Below are 19607 nucleotides of genomic sequence, written 5' to 3'. Positions count from 1 at the left end.
GAGCATGGGGGCTATAGGGGACCCCCCCAGGCCACAGGGGACCCCCAAGCTATAGGGGACCCCAGAGGGTGTGGGGCTATAGGGGACCCCCCAGGCTATAGGGGATTGGGGGGTGCAGGGCTATAGGGGATCCCTCAGGCTATAGGGGACCCCAGAGAGCGTGGGGCTATAGGGGATTCCCCGGGCTACAGGGGACCTTGGGCTATAGGGTGGCTCTGGGTTGTTTGGGGTTATAGGGGATATCAGGCCCATATGGCCCATGCTGGGCTACGGGAGAACCCCAGGCCTATAGGAGCTATAATGGCCCGCTCGGGTGCTCCTGCTCTCCTGGGTGGCCGTGGCTCCAGGGCCGCACCGGATGCGTAAAACACCGGCCATATCTGCGCTGTGGGGCTATATGGACCACCCGCCACCATGCCCTATGGGACTCCAGGCCCATATGGGGCCATAAGGGCCCCCTATCACCCCCCCCCCAGGGCCATGGGGGACCTCGAGGCCACAGGACGCCCGAGGGCATCCCCAGGCACTGCGGGGCTATAGGAACCCCGGCCATAGGGGACTATAGGGACCCTATAGGGACCCTATGGGGACCCTATGGGGCCCCGCCCCCGCATGGCCGCCCCGGCCCCCGCCCCCCGCGCGCCGCCCGGGGCGGGGCCTCTCCGCGCGCCCGCGCCTGCGCAGTGGCTGGCCCCGCCCCTTCCCCCATGCGGGCGGCGTCGAGGCGCACGTGCGCGGCGGGGCCGCGGCGCTGACGTCGCTGTGACGTCGCTGTGACGTGTTCGCGGCGCGGCGGGAAACGAGGCAGGGCGCGCGGCGAAGGGGGGGGCGGCACGTCACGTGACCCCCGAGGGGGCCCCGCTGCCCCCCAAGTGTGTCCGGGGGGGGGGATTGGGGTCCCGTGTCCCCCCCGGGAAGGGATTTGGGGTCCCCTGTCGCCCCGCGGGGGGTCAGGGCTGTGTGGGGGGGCCGGGGGGACACAGCGACGTCCCCGTCCCTTGTCCCCCCCGCCAGGTCCCACCGCCGCCATGCGGCCCCGCGGCTCGTCCGGCTCCGGCTCCGGCTCCGGCTCCGGCTCCAGCCCCGCGGGATCCCGCTCGGAGCCCTGGAGCGGCTCCCTGGCCCCGGAGAGCCCGTGAGCACCGGGAACGGGGGGGGGGACAGCGCGGGGGCGATGCCACCGCCGTGACCCCCCGTCCCCCCGCAGGGACCCCGGGGACAGCGACTCCGGCAGCGACTTCGAGGCCTCGTTGCAGCCGCGGGGCAAGAGGGGACCCCCGCGCGGCCCCCCCCCCGCACCCCGGTGCGTGACCCCCCGCGGGCCCCCCCCGTACCCCGGTGTGTGCCCCCCCCCCCGCACCCCCCCCGCACCCCGGTGCGTGACCCCCCCCCCCGCACCCCGGTGTGTGACCCCCCCCCCGCACCCCCCCCGCCCCCCGGTGCGTGACCCCCCCCCCCGCACCCTGGTGTGTGACCCCCCCCCGGCCCCCCCCCGCACCCCGGTGCGTGACCCCCCCCGGCCGCCCCCCCCGCACCCCGGTGCGTGACCCCCCCCGTTTTGGGCGGGGGTGGCCCCGTCCTCCGAGCGCCTCTTTGTCCCCTCCAGGTGTCCCCCAAGCGGCCCCGGAGGGACCCCGGCGGCAGCCCCGGTGGCACCGGCCTCTTCGAGGCCGTGTGGTCGGCGCGGACGGCCGTGGAGGTGGCACCGCTGTCCCCAGCGCCGGGGGGGGGTGACACTGCTGTCCCCTGGGGGGTGGTGACACTGCTGTCCCCCCTTGGGGGGTGACACTGCTGTCCCCTGGGGGGGGGGGTGACACTGCTGTCCCCTGGGGGGGGGTGGTGACACCGCTGTCCCCTGGGGGGGAGGTGACACTGCCGTCCCCTGGGGGGTGGTGACACTGCTGTCCCCTGGGGGGAGGTGACACTACTGTCCCCTGGGGGGTGGTGACACCGCTGTCCCCAGCGCCGGGGGGGGGGGGGGGGGGGGGGGGGTGACACTGCTGTCCCCTGGGGCGGTGACACTGCTGTCCCCTGGGGGTTGGTGACACTGCTGTCCCCTGGGGGGGGGGCGGTGACACTGCTGTCCCCCGCAGACGCTGGTGGACGAGTGGCTCGAGGGCTACAAGCGGGACCGCGAGGCCGCCTTCCTGGAGCTGCTCAACTTCTTCGTCCGCGCCTGCGGCTGCAGAGGTGGCGGCTCCGCGTCCCCGTCCCCGCCCTGGGGACGCCCCTGGGCTCTTGTCACCGTCCCCTGGGCTCGGGGACGCCCGTGCCAGCCCCTCTTGCCTCTTTCCTCCCTCCCCTGGACTTGGGGACACCCAGTACACTTCCTTATTCCCATCCCTTGTGTTTGGGGACACCTGTTCCAGCCACCCCTGACTCCTGTCCTTGTCCCTTGGGTTTGGGGACACTCAATGTGGCTTCCTGTCCCCATCAGCCTTGGGGACACCCGTTCCAGCCTTCCTGGGCCCTTTACTTCATCCTCTGGTCTTGGGGACACCCGTTAGAGCCTCTTGTTCCCATCCCTTGGACTTGGGGACACTTGTTGCAGCCTCCCAGGGCTCTTGTCCCTGTCCCCTCATCTTGGGGACACCTGATGTGGCCACTTGTCCCTGTCTCCTGGGCTCAGGGGTGCCCATTCCACCCTCCCTGGGCTCTTGTTGCTCTTCTTTGGCCTTGGGGACACCTGATACAGTCTCTTGTCCCTGTCCCTTGGGCTTGGGGACACTCATTCCAGCCTCCTCTGACTCCTGTCCTCACTCCTTGGCCTTGGGGACACCCCATACAGCCTCTTGTCCCCGTCCCTGGGGCCCAGGGACACCAATTCCAGCCTCCCCGGGCTCTGCCCCTGTCCCCCGGCGTTGGGGACACCCGATCCCGCCTTTCCGGCCTCTCAACCGTGTCCCTTGTCCCCGTGTCCCCCGCAGGCACCGTGACCCTGGAGATGTTCCGCACGCTGCAGAACTCGGAGATCATCCAGCGGCTCACGGAGACCTTCGACGAGGTGCGTGGGGGGCGCGCGGGGCCGCGGGGACGGCCGTGTCCCCATGTCCCCGTGTCCCCGTGTCCCCGTGTCCCCCTGTCCCCATGTCCCCCTGTCCCCATGTCCCCATGTCCCTGTGTCCCCATGTCCCCATGTCCCCATGTCCCCGTGTCCCCGTGTCCCCGTGTCCTCATGTCCCCCTGTCCCCATGTCCCCGTGTCCCCGTGTCCTCGTGTCCCCGTGTCCTCATGTCCCCGTGTCCCTGTGTCCCCATGTCCCCGTGTCCTCGTATCCCCATGTCCCCGTGTCCCCATGTCCCCCTGTCCCCCTGTCCCCGTGTCCCCATGTCCCCGTGTCCTCATGTCCCCATGTCCCCGTGTCCCTGTGTCCCCCTGTCCCTGTGTCCCCCTGTCCCCGTGTCCCCATGTCCCCGTGTCCCCGTGTCCTCATGTCCCCATGTCCCCGTGTCCCTGTGTCCCCCTGTCCCTGTGTCCCCCTGTCCCCGTGTCCCCATGTCCCCGTGTTCCCCTGTTCCCGTGTCCCCATGTCCTCGTGTCCCCGTGTCCCCGTGTCCCCGTGTCCTCGTATCCCCATGTCCCCGTGTCCCCATGTCCCCATGTCCTCGTGTCCCCATGTCCCCATGTCCCCCTGTCCCCGTGTCCCCATGTCCCCATGTCCCCGTGTCCCCGTGTCCCCGTGTCCCTGTGTCCCCGTGTCCCCGTGTCCCCATGTCCCCCTGTCCCCGTGTCCCCCTGTCCCCATGTCCTCGTATCCCCATGTCCCCGTGTCCCCATGTCTCCGTGTCCCTGTGTCCCCCTGTCCCCATGTCCTCATGTCCCCCTGTCCCCATGTCCCCGTGTCCCCCTGTCCCCATGTCCTCGTGTCCCCATGTCCCCGTGTCCCCGTGTCCCTGTGTCCCCCTGTCCCCGTGTCCTCATGTCCCCGTGTCCCCGTGTCCCCCGCCGCGCAGGACTCGGCCGAGTACCCCCTGTCGCGGCACACGGGGCCCTGGCGCCGCTTCCGCGCCGGGCTGTGCGAGCTGGTGGCGGCCGTGGTGCGGAGGGGCCGCCACGGCGCCGTCCTCGACGGCTTCCTGCTCGGCGCCCTCGTCGCGCTGCTCACCGGCCTGTCCGACTCGCCCGTGCGCGCCTTCCGGCACACCGGAACGCTGGCGGGTACGGGGACACTATGGGGACACGATGGGGACACAGCTGGGAGGACATGGGGACACTGTGGGGACACGGGGACACGATGGGAATGTGTGCGCACCCCATGTGTGCACGGGTAGGGGACACTGTGGGGACCCGGCTGAGGGAGACATAATAGGAAGGGACGCGACTGGGAGGACGTGGGGACACAGGGACGTGGCAGGAGGTGCGCTTGGGGACACGGGGACATGGCTAGAGGGGACAGGCAATGAGTGTGGGGACACATTGGGGGGGAACATGGGGACACCTGGGGACGTAGGGGGACACACCTGGGGGGAACATGGGGACATGCCGGGACTAGGCTAGGGGACACATGGGGACACGGTGGGGACACACCTGGGGGTCCCGGTGACCGTGGGGACCCCGGCGTCCCCGTCCCCACGCGCAGCCCTCAAGCTGCTCTCGGCGCTGGTGCCGCTGGCGCTGGCCCTGGCCCTGCGCCGGGACAACAACGCGCGGCAGTTCGAGGCCGAGCGGGCCAAGGCACCGGAGCGCAGGGCCACCGAGCGCCTGGAGGAGCTGCTGGAGCAGCGGCGCGAGGTGGGCGCCCGCGGTGGCCGTGGTGGCCGTGGTGGTGGCCATGGTGGCCGCGGTGGCCGTGGTGGTGGCCGCGGTGGTGGCCCTGCCCGGTGCCAGCCCCGGCGCTCCCGCAGCTCCAGGAGCAGCAGGAGGAGATGGAGACGCTCATGAACGCCATCTTCAAGGGCGTCTTCGTGCACCGCTACAGGTGGGACGGGGACGGGGACGGCTTGGGGACAGCGCGGGGACCCGCTTGGGGCAGGAGGGGGACGGGGACGGGGACGGGTTGGGGACAGCGTGGCCAAGGACGGGGACCGGCTCGGGGCAGGAGGAGGATGGGGATGGGGACAGGGATGGGGATGGGGACAGGGACAGGGACGGGTTGGGGACAGCGCGGCCGCGCACAGGGACCCGCTCGGGGCAGGAGGAGGATGAGAACGGGGACAGGGACGGGTTGGGGACAGCGTGGCCGAGGACGGGGACCCGCTCGGGGCAGGAGGCCACAGCGAGGGGAGGACGGGGACGGGGACGGTGTCCCCGGTGGGCTGGCCGGGAAGGGGACGCGGGAGCGTCCGGGACGGCGTCGCGGTGGCCTCGGTGGCAGCGCCGTGTCCCCCGCAGGGACGTGGTGCCCGACATCCGCGCCGCCTGCATGGAGGAGCTGGGCCGCTGGATGAGGAGCTCGGCCGCCTTCCTCACCGACGGCCACCTCAAGTACCTGGGCTGGACCCTGCACGACAAGGTGGGCGGGGGCCGCGCGGGGCCGCCGGGAGCCGCCGTCACCGTCGCTGTCACCGTCACCATCCCCGTCCCCGTCCCGCAGCACCCCGGCGTGCGCCTGCAGTGCGTGCGGGCCCTGCAGCGGCTCTACGGCCGCCCCGACGCGGCTGCTCACCTCGAGCTCTTCACCGGCCGCTTCAAGGTGAGCGGGGACACCGGGGGACACCAGGGGACATCGGGGGACACTGGGGGACACTGAGGGACACTGGGGGACACCAGGGGGCGCCGCTGGCCCCACGTGTCCCCCGATCCGCACGCGTCCCCCTCGCAGACCCGCATGGTGGCCATGGTGCTGGACAAGGAGCCCGACGTGGCCGTGGAGGTCGTGAAGCTGCTGACGCTGATGGTGGAGTGAGCGTGGGGACATGGGGACACGGGGACACGGGGACATGGGGACACGGGGACACGGGGACATGTGGACATGGGGACACAGGACACGGGGACATGGGGACACAGGACATGGGGACATGGGGACACGGAGACATGGGGGCACAGAGACATGGGGGCACAGGAACAGGGGGACATGAGGGCATGGGGACATGGGGGCACGGGGACAGGGCTGGGGGAACACAGGGACGGGGCTGGAGGGGACATGGAGGAGTCGCAAGCTTGGGGACGGGGGGATGTGGCCGTAGGGGACATGGGGACGCGGGGACATAGGGACCTGGGGACGCGGGGACATGGGGACACAGAGACACGGGGACACAGGAACACGGGGACATGAGGGCATGGGGACACGGGGACAGGGTTGGGGGGACACAGGGATGGGGCTGGAGGGGACACAGGGATGGGGCTGCAGGGGACATGGGGGGGTCGTGAGCTGGGGGCCGGGGGGACGTGGCCGTCGGGGACATGGGGACCCCGGGTGGCAGCGGGGCCAGGGGCTGCCACCGCTGTCCCCGCGCGCAGGAACATGGAGGAGGCGCTGACGGGGGCCGAGTGCCGGAGCGTCTGCGCGCTGGTGTTCGCGGCCAGCCGGGCGCTGGCGGCCGCCGCCGGCCGCTTCCTGTGCGGGAGGTGAGCGGGGCGGCCCCCGCGGCGTCACCCGCGATGTCACCCGCGGTGTCACCCGTGATGTCACCCGCGGCGTCACCTGCACGGAGCCCCAACGTCCCCGCGGCGTCACCCGCGATGTCACCTGTGATGTCACCCGCGGTGTCACCCGTGATGTCACCCGCGGCGTCACCCGCGATGTCACCCGTGATGTCACCCGCGGTGTCACCTGCACGGAGCCCCAATGTCCCCGCGGCGTCACCCGCGACGTCACCTGTGATGTCACCCGCGGTGTCACCCACGGTGTCACCTGTGATGTCACCCGTGATGTCACCCATGGTGTTGTCACCCGTGGTGTCACCTGCACGGAGCCCCAACGTCCCCGCGGCATCACCCGCAATGTCACCCACGGTGTCACCTGCGGCGTCACCCGCGTGCAGCCCCAACTTCCCCGCGGCGTCACCCGCAGTGTCACCCATGGCATCACCCGCGGCGTCACCTGCGATGTCACCCACGATGTCACCTGCACAGAGCCCCAATGTCCCCGCGGCATAACCCGCGGTGTCACCCGCAATGTCACCTGCGGTGTCACCGGTGTCACCCGCGTGCAGCCCCGACGTCCTCGTGGCGTCACCCGCGGCATCACCCATGGTGTCACCCGCGATGTCGCCTGCGGCGTCAGCCGCGTGCAGCCCCGATGTCACCCGCGGTGTCACCCATGTGGAGCCCCGACGTCCCAGCGATGTCACCCGCAGTGTCACCCGCGCGCAGCCCCAATGTCCCCTGTGGCGTCACCGGCGCACGGCCCTGACCCACACGTGGCCTCGTGGCAGGGGGACAGGGCCCCCTGTGTCCCTCGGGGGGACGCGGGTCCCCCGTGTCCCTGCGGGCCGGTCCCCAGAGCAGGGGACACGGGCCCCCCGTGTCCTTGTCCCCAGGCTGCTGGCCCTGCAGCGGGAAGCGGCGCCGGAGCCGGCGCGGGACGGGGACAACCGGCAATTCCTGCTGCTGCTCCTGGATTTCTTCCTGGAGAGCGAGGTGGGGGCGGGCGCGGGGCGCGGGGGTCCCCGCTGTCCCCACGTCCCCACGTCCCCATGTCCCCATGTCCCCCTGTCCCCAGCTCCACGAGCACGCGGCCTATCTGGTGGACAGTGTGTGGGACTGCGCCGGGAGCCGGCTGCGGGATTGGGACGGCCTGAGCGGCCTCCTGCTGGAACGGGCACCCGGAGCCGGTGAGAGCCTATGGAATGGGGTGGGATGGGATGGACCGGGATGGGATGGGATGGGGTGGGATGGGATGGGATGGGATGGACCAGGATGGACTGGGATGGACCGGGATGGACTGGGACAGCCTGAGCGGCCTCCTGCTGGAACGGGCACCTGGAGCCGGTGAGAGCCTATGGAATGGGGTGGGATGGGATGGGATGGGATGGGATGGGGTGGGATGGGATGGATGGGATGGAATGGAATGAGGTGGGATGGGATGGGATGGGATGGGACAGCCTGAGCGGCCTCCTGCTGGAACGGGCACCCGGAGCCGGTGAGAGCCTATGGAATGGGGTGGGATGGACCGGGATGGGATGGGATGGGGTGGGATGGGATGGATGGGATGGAATGGAATGGGGTGGGATGGGATGGGATAGGATGGGATGGAATGGGGTGGGATGGACTGGGATGGGATGGGGTGGGATGGGATGGAATGGAATGGGGTGGGATGGGATGGGATGGGGTGGGATGGGATGGACCGGGATGGGATGGAATGGAATGGAATGGGGTGGGATGGGATGGGATGGGACAGCCTGAGCGGCCTCCTGCTGGAACGGGCACCCGGAGCCGGTGAGAGCCTATGGAATGGGGTGGGATGGGAAGGACTAGGATGGACCAGGAGGTGCTGGGAGGGACTGGGAGGTACTGGGATGTGCTGGGATGCCCTGTGAGGGACTGGGAGCTGCTGGGATGGACTGGGATGCACAGGGAGGTGCTGGGAGGGACTGGGATGCGCTGGGATGGCCTGCAATGGATTGGAAGGTGCTGGGATGGACTAGGATGCACAGGGAGATACTGGAATGGGTTGGGAGGCGCCGGGATGTCCCGGGATGGGTTGGGAGGCGCCGGGATGTCCCGGGATGGGTTGGGAGGCGCCGGGATGTCCCGGGATGGGTTGGGAGGCGCCGGGATGTCCCGGGATGCACCGGCAGTGCCGGAGCGACGCTGTCCCGGCCTTCCCGCAGGCCTGGCCGACCGGCAGGAGCGGGGGCTGGTGGAGATCCTGGTGGCCGCCGCGCGGCGGGCGAGCGCGGGAGAGCCCCCCCCGGGCCGCGGCCCCCCCGGGAAGGTACCGGGATGGGACGGGAATGGGGACAGGGACGGGATGGGAACGGGGACGGGATGGGGAGGGGACGGGGACGGGATGGGAACGGGGACAGGGATGGGATGGGGAGGGGATGGGGAGGGGACGGGGACAGGATGGGAACGGGGACGGGATGGGGATGGGAACGGGATGGGAACGGGGACGGGATGGCGATGGGAACGGGATGGGAACGGGGACAGGGATGGGATGGGGAGGGGATGGGGAGGGGACGGGGACAGGATGGGAACGGGGACAGGATGGGAACGGGGACGGGATGGGGATGGGAACGGGATGGGATGGGGAGGGGATGGGGACGGGATGGGAACGGGGACGGGATGGGAACGGGGACGGGATGGGGATGGGAACGGGATGGGAACGGGGACAGGGATGGGATGGGGACGGGGACGGGATGGGGAGGGGACGGGGACGGGATGGGAATGGGGACAGGGATGGGATGGGGACGGGGACGGGGACGGGATGGGAACGGGGACGGGCCAGCGCGGGACAGCCCCCCCCCGGGCCGCGGCCCCCCCGGGAAGGTACCGGGATGGGATGGGGGTGGGAATGGGGACAGGGACGGGATGGGAACGGGACGGGGACAGGAATGGGGATGGGGACGGGATGGGGAGGGGACGGGATGGGGAGGGGACGGGGACGGGATGGGAACGGGGACCGGGATGGGATGGGGACAGGGACGGGATGGGAACGGGGACGGGATGGGGAGGGTACAGGGACCGGGATGGGATGGGGATGGGGACGGGGAGCAGAATGGGGAGCGGGGCTGGGATGGGGCCACCCTGGCCGTGTCCCCATCCTGTCCGTGTCCCCATCCTGTCCGTGTCCCCCATCCTGTCCGTGTCCCCATCCTGTCCGTGTCCCCCATCCCGGCCGTATCCCCATCCTGTCCATGTCCCCATCCCGGCCCCATCCCAGGTGTCCGCACGGGAACGCCGGGCGCGCGCGGAGGAGCGGAGCCGTCTCAGCCACTGCCTGATCCCGGTGCTGCCGCAGCTGCTGGCCAAGGTGGGGGACACGGGGGGATGCGGGGCGGATCCCGGCGCTGATCCCGGCGCTGATCCCGGCGCTGATCCCGGCGCTGATCCCATCCCGCTCCATCCCGCAGTTCTCGGCCGACGCGGAGAAGGCGGCTCCGCTCCTGGAGCTCCTGCAGTGCTTCGACCTGGGCGTCTTCTGCACCGGGCGCCTGGAGAAGGTGCGAGAGGGTCCCTGTCCTGCGTGGGGGACACCGGGGACACCGGGGACACGGGGGTTCCCCCTGCCACCACCAGGGACACCGGGGACACCAGGGACACCGGGGACAGCGGGGCTCCCCCTGCCACTGCTGGGGACACCGGCGACACCAGGGCTCCCGGCTGCGCCGTCACACGCAGGCGTCCCCACGGGGACACTGGGGCTCCCCCCTGCCACTGCTGGGGCCACCGGGGCTCCCGGCCGCGCCGTCCCGCGCGGGTGTCCCCCTGGGGACACTGGGGACACTGAGGCTCCCCCCGTCACCACTGGGGCTCCCGGCCGCGCCGTCCCGCGTGGGTGTCCCCCTGGGGACACCGGGGCCACCGCAGCCACGTGTCTGCGCTCCCCGCAGCCCCTGGAGCTGGTGCTGGCCCAGCTGCAGGACGTGGTGCTCAAGCACGCGGCGGCCGCGGTGCTGGAGGCGGCGGCGCGGGGGCTCCACGCGCTCTGCGCCCCCGAGCTGGCCCTGCGCGGCCGCCCCGACCTGGCCCGCGGCCGCCTGGCCGACCAGCTGGCCGACAAGGTGCAGCGCGACGTGGCCGAGACCCTGCGGGTAGGGACGGGGACAGTGCGGGGGACACTGCTGGGGACAGGGGATACTGCTGGGGACACTGCTGGGGACACTGCTGGGGATGGGGACACTGCTGGGGACACTGCTGGGGACACTGCTGGGGACTGGGGACACTGCTGGGGACGGGGGACAGTGCAAGGGACACTGCTGGGGACGGGGGGACACTGCTGGGGACGGGGACAAGGAGACCCTGCCGGGGACAGGGGACGCTGCTGGGGACGGGGACACTGCTGGGGACGGGGACGCTGCTGGGGACAGGGGACGCTGCTGGGGACACTGCTGGGGACACTGCGGGGGACACTGCTGGGGACGCGGGACACTGCTGGAGACGCTGCTGGGGATGGGGACACTGCTGGGGACACTGCTGGGGACAGGGGACACTGCTGGGGACAGGGGGCACACTGCTGGAGACGCTGCTGGGGATGGGGACAGTGCTGGGGACACTGCTGGGGACACTGCGGGGGACAGGGGATACTGCTGGGGACAGGGGATACTGCTGGGGACGGGGACAAGGGGACCCTGCCAGGGATGGGGACACTGCTGGGGACGGGGACACTGCTGGGGATGGGAGACAGGGGGACAAGGGGACCCTGCCAGGGATGGGGACACTGCTGGGGACAGGGGACACTGCTGGGGACGGGGACAAGGGGACATTGCTGGGGACACTGATGGGGATGGGGGACAGCGCTGGGGACAGGGGACGCTGCTGGGGACGGGGACACTGTTGGGGACAGGGGACACTGCTGGGGATGGGGACACTGCTGGAGACACTGCTGGGGACGGGGGACAGCGCTGAGGACAGGGGACACTGGTGAGGATGGAAGACAGGGGAACAGGGAACGCTGCTGGAGATGGGGGACACTGCTGGGGATGGGGACACTGCTGCAGACACTGCTGGGGACGGGGGGGACCCTGCTGGGGACGGGGGGGCCGGGGTCTGTGGGGACAGGGGAGACCCTGCTGGGGATGGGGGAGACCCTGAGCCCAGGACAGGGACAACTGGGGACAGAGGAGACCCCAAGGCGGGGACAGGGAGCCCTGGGGACAGGGACCCCCACGCCCGGGCCAGGGCTGGTGGCAGGAGGGCTCTGGGGACAGCCGGGACGCGGGGACAGAGGGGCCGTCCCCCCGAGCGGGTCCCCTGCGGCCAGGCCTCGTCCCTGGACGACGAGGACGTTTACAGCATGGCGGCCACGCTCAAGCGCGTCGCCGTCCTCTTCAAGTGAGCGGGGACGGGGCCACCCGCCCGGCGCGGTCCCCTCGTGTCCCCTCGTGTCCCCTGGGCTCCCGTGTCACCTGTCTCTGATCCTCTGCGTCCCCCATCGCCCTGTTCCCTGGTGTCCCCCTTGTTCCACGTGCCCCTGTCCCCGGGTGTCCCCCGTCTTGTTCCCTGTTGTCCCCCCCGCTCCATGTGCCCCTGTCCCCGGGTGTCCCCCCGTCTTGTCCCCGCGTCACCCGCTGCCCCGGGCGCTGGCCCCGTCCCTGGGTGTCCCCCCATCTTGTTGCCTGTTGTCCCCCCCGCTCCACGTGTCCCTGTCCCTGGGTGTCCCCCTGTCTTGTTCCCTGGTGTCCCCCCTGCTCCACGTGCCCCTGTCCCTGGGTGTCCCCTCATGTCCCCCCCGTCACCCGCTGCCCCGGGCGCTGTCTCCGGGTGTCCCCCTGTCTTGTCCCCTGAGTCACCTCCTGCCCCGGGCGCTGTCCCTGTCCCCGTCACCCGCGTTGTCCCCGCAGCGCCCACGACCTGACGCCCTGGCAGCTCCTGGAGCCCTGTGCCCGGCTGCTGCAGCACGGGGTGGACACGGGCGAGGTGGCACCGCAGGTACCGCGGGGACACTGGGGACAGCCCTGGGGACACGGGGACAGCTGGGGACACCGGGGACACGGGGCCAGCGCTGGGGACACCGCGCGGCGCCGTCCCCGCAGGTCCTGGTCCCCACCATCACCTGCATCCACTTCCACCTGCTCTGGGAGCTGTCGCGGGTGCCCAGCGCCGGCGCCAGCCAGGTGAGCGGCCACCGCGTCCCCAACTGCGGCCACCGCGTCCCCAACTGCGGCCACCGCGTCCCCAGGCGCCACTGCGTCCCCAAACACCCCACAGTGTCCCCAAGCGCCACTGCTGCATCCCCAACCACCCCCGCTGTGTCCCCAACTGCCACCATGTCCCCAACTGCAGCCCTGCTCCGACGTCCCCGCTCCGATGTCCCCGCTCCAGCGTCCCCGCTGTGTCCCCAACTGCCACCACATCCCCAACGTCCCCGCCGTGTCCCCCCCGTGTCCCCAACTGCCACCATGTCCCCGAGCGCGTCCCCAACGTCCCCCCCGTATCCCCAATTGCCACCACATCCCCGCCACCCCCGCTGTGTCCCCACCTGCCACCGTGTCCCCAACTGCCACCACCTCCCCAATGTCCCCGCCGTGTCCCCAACTGCCACCACGTCCCCGCCGTGTCCCCAACGTCCCCGCCGTCCCCGCCGTGTCCCCACCAGGAGCAGCTCCGCCGCCTGCAGGGCCAGGTCGCCTCGTTCTGCTCCCAGTGCCAGAGCTGCCTGTGCGACGCGGACCCCGGCGTCCGGGAGCAGGTCGGACACGGGGACACGGGGACACGGGGACATGGGGGACATGGGGACACGGGGACAGGGGGATACGGGGACAGGGGCATATGGGGACATGGGGACACGGGGACACGGGGGACACGGGGACATGGGGGACATGGGGGACAGGGGGACATGGGGACATGGGAGACACGGGGACACGGGGGACACGGGGACATGGGGGACATGGGGGACAGGGGGACATGGGGACATGGGAGACACGGGAACATGGGGACACGGGGGACATGGGAGACATGGGGACAGGGGGACATGGGGGACAGTGGGACACGGGGACATGGGGACAGGGGGACATGGGGACATGGGGGACAGGGGGACATGGGGATGCGGGGACATGGGGACATGGGAGACACGGGACATGGGGACATGGGGGACACGGGACATGGGGACACGGGGACACGGGGGACAGGGGGACATGGGGACACGGGACATGGGGACACGGGGGACACGGGGACACAGGGACATGGGGGACACTAGGACATGGGGACACGGGGGACATGGGGACACGAGGGACAGGGGGACATGGGAGACACGGGGACAGGGGGACACAGGGGACGGGGGACATGGGAGACACAAGGGACAGGGGGACATGGGGGACAGGGGGACACGGGTCCACGGGACATGGGGACACGGGGACACAGGGGACGGGCACGGGGACACAGGGACATGGGGGACACGGGGGACGGGGGACATGGGGACACGGGGGACACGGGGACATGGGGACACGAGGGACAGGGGGACACGGGGGACATGGGGACACGAGGGACAGGGGGACATGGGAGACACGGGGACAGGGGGACACAGGGGACGGGGGACATGGGAGACACAAGGGACAGGGGGACATGGGGGACAGGGGGACACGGGTCCACGGGACATGGGGACACGGGGACACAGGGGACGGGCACGGGGACACAGGGACATGGGGGACACGGGGGACGGGGGACATGGGGACACGGGGGAGAGGGGGACATGGGGACATGGGGACACGGGGACACGGGACATGGGGACACGAGGGACAGGGGGACACGGGTCCCCCGCTCCATCCCCGCGCCGTCCCCCATGGTGCCCCCAGGCCTTCGTGGTGCTCTGTGACCTGCTGCTGGTGCTGGGGCCGCGCGCGGAGCCGGCGCCGCTGGCCGTGCGGCCCGACCCGGCGCTGCGGGCGCTGCTGGCCGGCGTCCTGCAGGACCACGTGTTCGACGGCGCGCGCGCAGGTGGCACCCGCGTCCCCGTCACCGCGACGGCCCTGTCCCCATCCCCGTCCCTGTCCCCGTCACCGCGACGTCCCTGTCACCGCGATGGCCCTGTCCCCGCAACATCCCTGTCCCCATCCCCGTCCCTGTCCCCGTCCCCACGACGTCCCCGTCCCTGTCCCCATCCCCACGACATCCCTGTCACCGCGACGGCCCTGTCCCCGCAACATCCCCGTCCCTGTCCCCGTCCCCGTCCCCACGATGTCCCTGTCCCCATCCCTGTCCCCGTCACCGCGACGTCTCCGTCCCTGTCCCCATCCCCGTCCCCAGGATGTCCCTGTCCCCGCGCCATCCCTGTCACCGTGATGTCCGCGTCACCGCGCTGTCCCCATCCCCATGACGTCCCTGTCACCACGACGTCCCTGTCCCTGTCCCCATCCCCACGACGTCCCTGTCCCCGTCCCCATCCCTGTCCCCACGACGTCCCTGTCCCCGCGCCATCCCTGTCACCGTGATGTCCCCGTCACCGCGCTGTCCCCGTCCCCATCCCCACACCGTCCCTGTCCCTGTCCCCGCGCCATCCCTGTCACCGTGCTGTCCCCGTCCCCATCCCCGTGCCCTGTCCCTGTCCCCGTGCCGTGTCCCCATCCCCGTCCCCACACCGTCCCCGTGACGTCCCCGTCCCTGTCCCATGTCCCCGTCCCCGTGCCGTGTCACCATCCCCGTCCCTGTGCCATCCCTGTCACTGCGATGTCCCTGTCCTCGTCCCCGTGCCGTCCCCACCCCCCCACGACGTCCTCGTCCCCGCGATGTCCCCGTCCCCGTGCTGTCCCCCCGTCCCCGCGCCATCTCTGTCCCCGTCCCCCTGTCCCCGTTCCCCTGTCCCCATGTCCCGTCCCCTCGCTGTCCCCCCGCTGTCCCCGTGACGTGTCCCTGTCCCCGTCCCCCTGTCCCCGTCCCCCTGTCCCTGTCCCTGTCCCCGTCCCCATCCCTGTCCCCGTCCCCCTGTCCCTGTCCCGTCCCCTGGCTGTCCCCGCGCTGTCCCCCTGCTGTCCCCGTCCCCCCGGCTCCCGCAGACCCCGCGGAGCCCCCGGCCGAGGGGCTGCAGCGGCGCCGGGTCCTGCTCGCCGGGTTCTGCAAACTGCTGCTCTACGGCGTCCTGGAGGGCAGCGCCGCCTCCGACGTGTTCAAGCACTACGGGAAGGTGGGGGGGACGGGGGGGGACATGGGGGGATGGGGGGGGCACGGGGGGACAGGGGGGCAGGGGGGACATGAGGGGGACACGGACACGGGGGGGATGCGGGGACATGGGGGGACACAGGGACACGGGGGACATGAGGGGGACACGGACACGGGGGGGACACGGGGGACACGGGAGATGCGGGGGACATGGGGGGACACGGGGACATGAGGGGGACACAGACACGGGGGGGTTGCAGGGACATGGGGACATGGGGGGACACGGGGGACATGGGGGGACACAGGGGGACATGGGGGACATGGGGATGGGGGGACACGGGACACGGGGGGGAAACCAGGGGGGAGACAGGGGGGGACGCAGGGGCACGGGGGACATGGGGACATGGCGGGGACACGGGAGGACACGGGGACACAGGGGGGACACGGGGGACATGAGGGGGACACGGGGACAGGGGGGGGACACGGAGGGACACAGAGATGCGGGGACACGGTGACACATTGGGGACACAGGAGGGACGCGGGGGGGACATGGGGGGGATGCGGGGACATGGGAGGACGGGGGACATGAGGACATGGGGGGGACGGGGGGAACACGGGGACACCCCGTCACCCTCGGCCACCTCCCCAGTTCTACCACGACTACGGGGACATCATCAAGGAGACCATGGACGGCGCCCGCCGCAGCGACCCACGGCAATGGGCGGCCACCCTCCTGCTGAGCCTGCAGCAGGTGACAGCGCGGGGACACCGCGGGGACAGGGCTGGGGACAGCAAGGGGACAGCGTGGGGACACCGCGGGGACAGCGCGGGGACACCGCGGGGACAGGGCTGGGGACAGCAAGGGGACAGCGCGGGGACACCGTGGGGACAGGGCTGGGGACACTGCGGGGACAGGGCTGGGGACAGCAAGGGGACAGCGCGGGGATACCGTGGGGACAGGGCTGGGACACCGCGGGGACAGGGCTGGGGACAGCAAGGGGACAGGGCTGGGGACACCAAGGGGACAGCATGGGGACACCGCGGGGACAGGGCTGGGGACACTGCGGGGACAGCGCGGGGACAGGGCTGGGGACACCAAGGGGGCTGAGGACACCAAGGGGGGGGGACAGCAAGGGGGGCTGGGGACACCAAGGGGGACCCTTGATCCTTGCTCAGCCCCGGCACCCCCGGGGTGGTGACAGGGATGGGGACAGGGACGGGGACAGGGATGGGGACAGGGACCCCCCATGGACAGGAGCAGCTGGTCCCAGAGCCACCCCCAGGAGGGGACAAGTCCCTGGGGGGTCCCCAGGGCGCTCGGAGCCCACGGGAGCCTCCCGGGGAAGCCGGGAGCTTCCTGCCGGCTCCGGGGAATTCCGCAGGGATTCGGGGGGTCCCCGGGGCGGGGGGGGACACAGGTGCCACCCCTGTCCCTGTCCCCGTCCCCGTCCCCGTCCCCGTCCCCGTGCGCAGGTGATGTCGGAGCTGCTGCTCCAGGAGGGCCCCGCGCTCCGGGCGGGCGCCGCGTTCCGGGAGCTCCGGGACCTGGCGCGTCGCTTCGCGCTGCTCTTCGGGCCGCGGCCGCGCCGGCACCGCGCGCTGCTGCTCGGCCTGCACAGGTGGCGCCTGGGGACGCGGGGGGACCGGGGGGACACCGGGGGGACACGGCGGGGACATCATGGAAACACGCAGGGACACCGGGGGGACCCTGCGGGGACACTGTGGGGATGTGTGGGGACACCATGGGGACACTGCGGGGACACCGGGGGGACACGGCGGGGACATCATGGAAACACGCAGGGACACCGGGGGGACCCTGCGGGGACACTGTGGGGATGTGTGGGGACACCATGGGGACACTGCGGGGACACCGGGGGGACACGGCGGGGACATCATGGAAACACGCAGGGACACGGGGGGGACCCTGCGGGGACACTGCGGGGATGTGTGGGGATGTGTGGGGACACCATGGGGACACTGCGGGGACACCGGGGGGACACCGGGGGGGACATGTGGGGATGTGTGGGGACACACGGGGACACGCAGGGACACCGGGGGGACACTGCGGGGAAACCATGGGGACACGTGGGGACACTGCGGGGACACTGTGGGAACACCGGGGGTGACACCACGGGTGACACCGTGGGGACATGTGGGGACATGTGGGGACGTGTGGGGACACCGCAGGGATGTGTGGGGACACCATGGGGACACACAGGGACACCAGGGGGACACTGCGGGGACACATGGGGACGCGTGAGGACACCGGGGGGACACCATGGGGACACTGGGGGGGACACGTGGGGATGCGTGGGGACACCACGGGAACGCATGGAGACACCGCAGGGACACGTGGGGACACTGCGGGGACAGTGGGGGGATGTGTGGGGACACCAGGGGGACACATGGGGACATGTGAGGGCACCGGGGGGACACGTGGGGATGCATGGGGACGTGTGGGGACACCGCAGGGATGCGTGGGGACATGTGGGGACACTGCGGGGACACCGGGGGTGACGGCTGCTCGCTGCAGGGACGGGATCCGCTTCGCGTTCCGGGATCCGCTTCCCGGGCCGGAGCGGCGGCCGCTCCAGCTGCCCTTCCTGGAGGTGCTGAGCGAGTTCTCGGCCCGGCTGCCGGCGCCGGACAGGGCGCTCGTGTGAGTGCGGGTGGCACCGTGTCCCCACCGTGTCCCCACCATGTCCCCAACGTGTCACCGTGTCCCCAGCCTGGCCTTCCTGGAGGACACGCAGTCGGAGCAGTGGCTGGCGGCCGGGGCGGCGGGTGTCCCCATTGTGTCCCCAACATGTCCCCACCGTGTCCCCAATGTGTCACTGTGTCCCCAACGTGTCCTCAACATGTCTCCAACATGTCCCCGACGTGTCACTGTGTCCCCGACGTGTCCCCAACGTGTCTCTGTGTCCCCGTATCCCCGACGTGTCCCCACCGTGTCCCCAACGTGTCACTGTGTCCCCGTGTCCCCACTGTGTCCCCGACGTGTCACCAACATGTCCCCGTGTCCCCGTGTCCCCACCGTGTCCCTAACGTGTCACTGTGTCCCCGTGTCCCCGATGTGTCACCATGTCCCCAACCTGTCCCCAACATGTCCCCACTGTGTCCCCACTGTGTCCCCACTGTGTCCCCGTGTCCCCACCGTGTCCCCGACGTGTCCCCACCGTGTCCCCAATGTGTCCCCACCGTGTCCCCGTGTCCCCACCGTGTCCCCGACGTGTCCCCACTGTGTCCCCACCGTGTCCCCAACCTGTCCCCAATGTGTCCCCATGTCCCCCCCGTGTCCCCACCATGTCCCCGACGTGTCCCCACCGTGTCCCCAACGTGTCCCCATGTCCCCCCCGTGTCCCCACCGTGTCCCCGACGTGTCCCCGACGTGTCCCCACCGTGTCCCCACCGTGTCACCGACGTGTCACCGACGTGTCACCGTGTCCCCACCGTGTCCCCATGTCCCCCCCGTGTCCCCGTGTCCCCAGCCTGGCCTTCCTGGAGGACACGCAGCGGGAGCGCTGGCCGGAGGCCGGGGCGGCTCCGGAGCTGGATCTTTACCGGGGCTCCCTGCGGGCGCCGGGTGACGACGGCGCCGCCGCCGCCAAGAGGCGCCGCCTGGACGGTGGGTGACACCGGGTGCCCCCTGTCGTCCCCCTGTTGTCACCCCCATTGTCCCCGTTGTCCCCCCATTGTCCCCGTTGTCCCCGCAGGCTCCTCCTCCTGGGATCGCTCCATTGTCCCCCCGTTGTCCCCCCGTTGTCCCCGTTGTCCCCATTGTCCCCGTTGTCCCCGCAGGCTCCTCCTCCTGGGATCGCTCCATTGTCCCTCCATTGTCCCCCCGTTGTCCCCCCGTTGTCCCCGTTGTCCCCGCAGGCTCCTCCTCCTGGGATCGCTCCATTTTCCCCCCGTTGTCCCCGTTGTCCCCCCGTTGTCCCGTTGTCCCCGTTGTCCCCCCATTGTCCCCGTTT

General features: G+C 71.2%; 1 protein-coding gene across 1 annotated transcript; it reads left to right on the top strand.

Annotated features, from left to right (window-relative positions):
* The first annotated feature begins 1028 nt into the window (after positions 1–1028).
* On the top strand, positions 1029–18299 carry LOC148590313 (cohesin subunit SA-3-like). Its single transcript, XM_088539195.1, has 27 exons — positions 1029–1135; positions 1208–1307; positions 1607–1699; positions 2094–2190; positions 2928–3004; positions 3954–4158; positions 4580–4731; positions 4845–4918; positions 5332–5452; positions 5534–5632; positions 5762–5841; positions 6400–6507; positions 7422–7521; positions 7604–7715; positions 8715–8818; positions 9767–9856; positions 9957–10046; positions 10437–10637; positions 11807–11877; positions 12387–12474; positions 12579–12659; positions 13142–13234; positions 14337–14474; positions 15566–15661; positions 16286–16387; positions 17110–17255; positions 18170–18299. The coding sequence occupies exons 1-27, from the start codon at positions 1029–1031 to the stop codon at positions 18297–18299; spliced, it is 2955 nt and encodes a 984-aa protein (XP_088395321.1).
* Positions 18300–19607: the final 1308 nt, after the last annotated feature.

Source organism: Tinamus guttatus, unplaced genomic scaffold (assembly GCF_059628265.1).
Source record: "Tinamus guttatus ecotype Peru unplaced genomic scaffold, ASM5962826v1 Tinamus_guttatus_pri_ptg001476l, whole genome shotgun sequence".
In the NCBI taxonomy this organism is placed as follows: domain Eukaryota; kingdom Metazoa; phylum Chordata; class Aves; order Tinamiformes; family Tinamidae; genus Tinamus; species Tinamus guttatus.
Note: the sequence above shows the minus strand (reverse complement) of the source record. Positions and strands in the feature narration are given on the sequence as shown.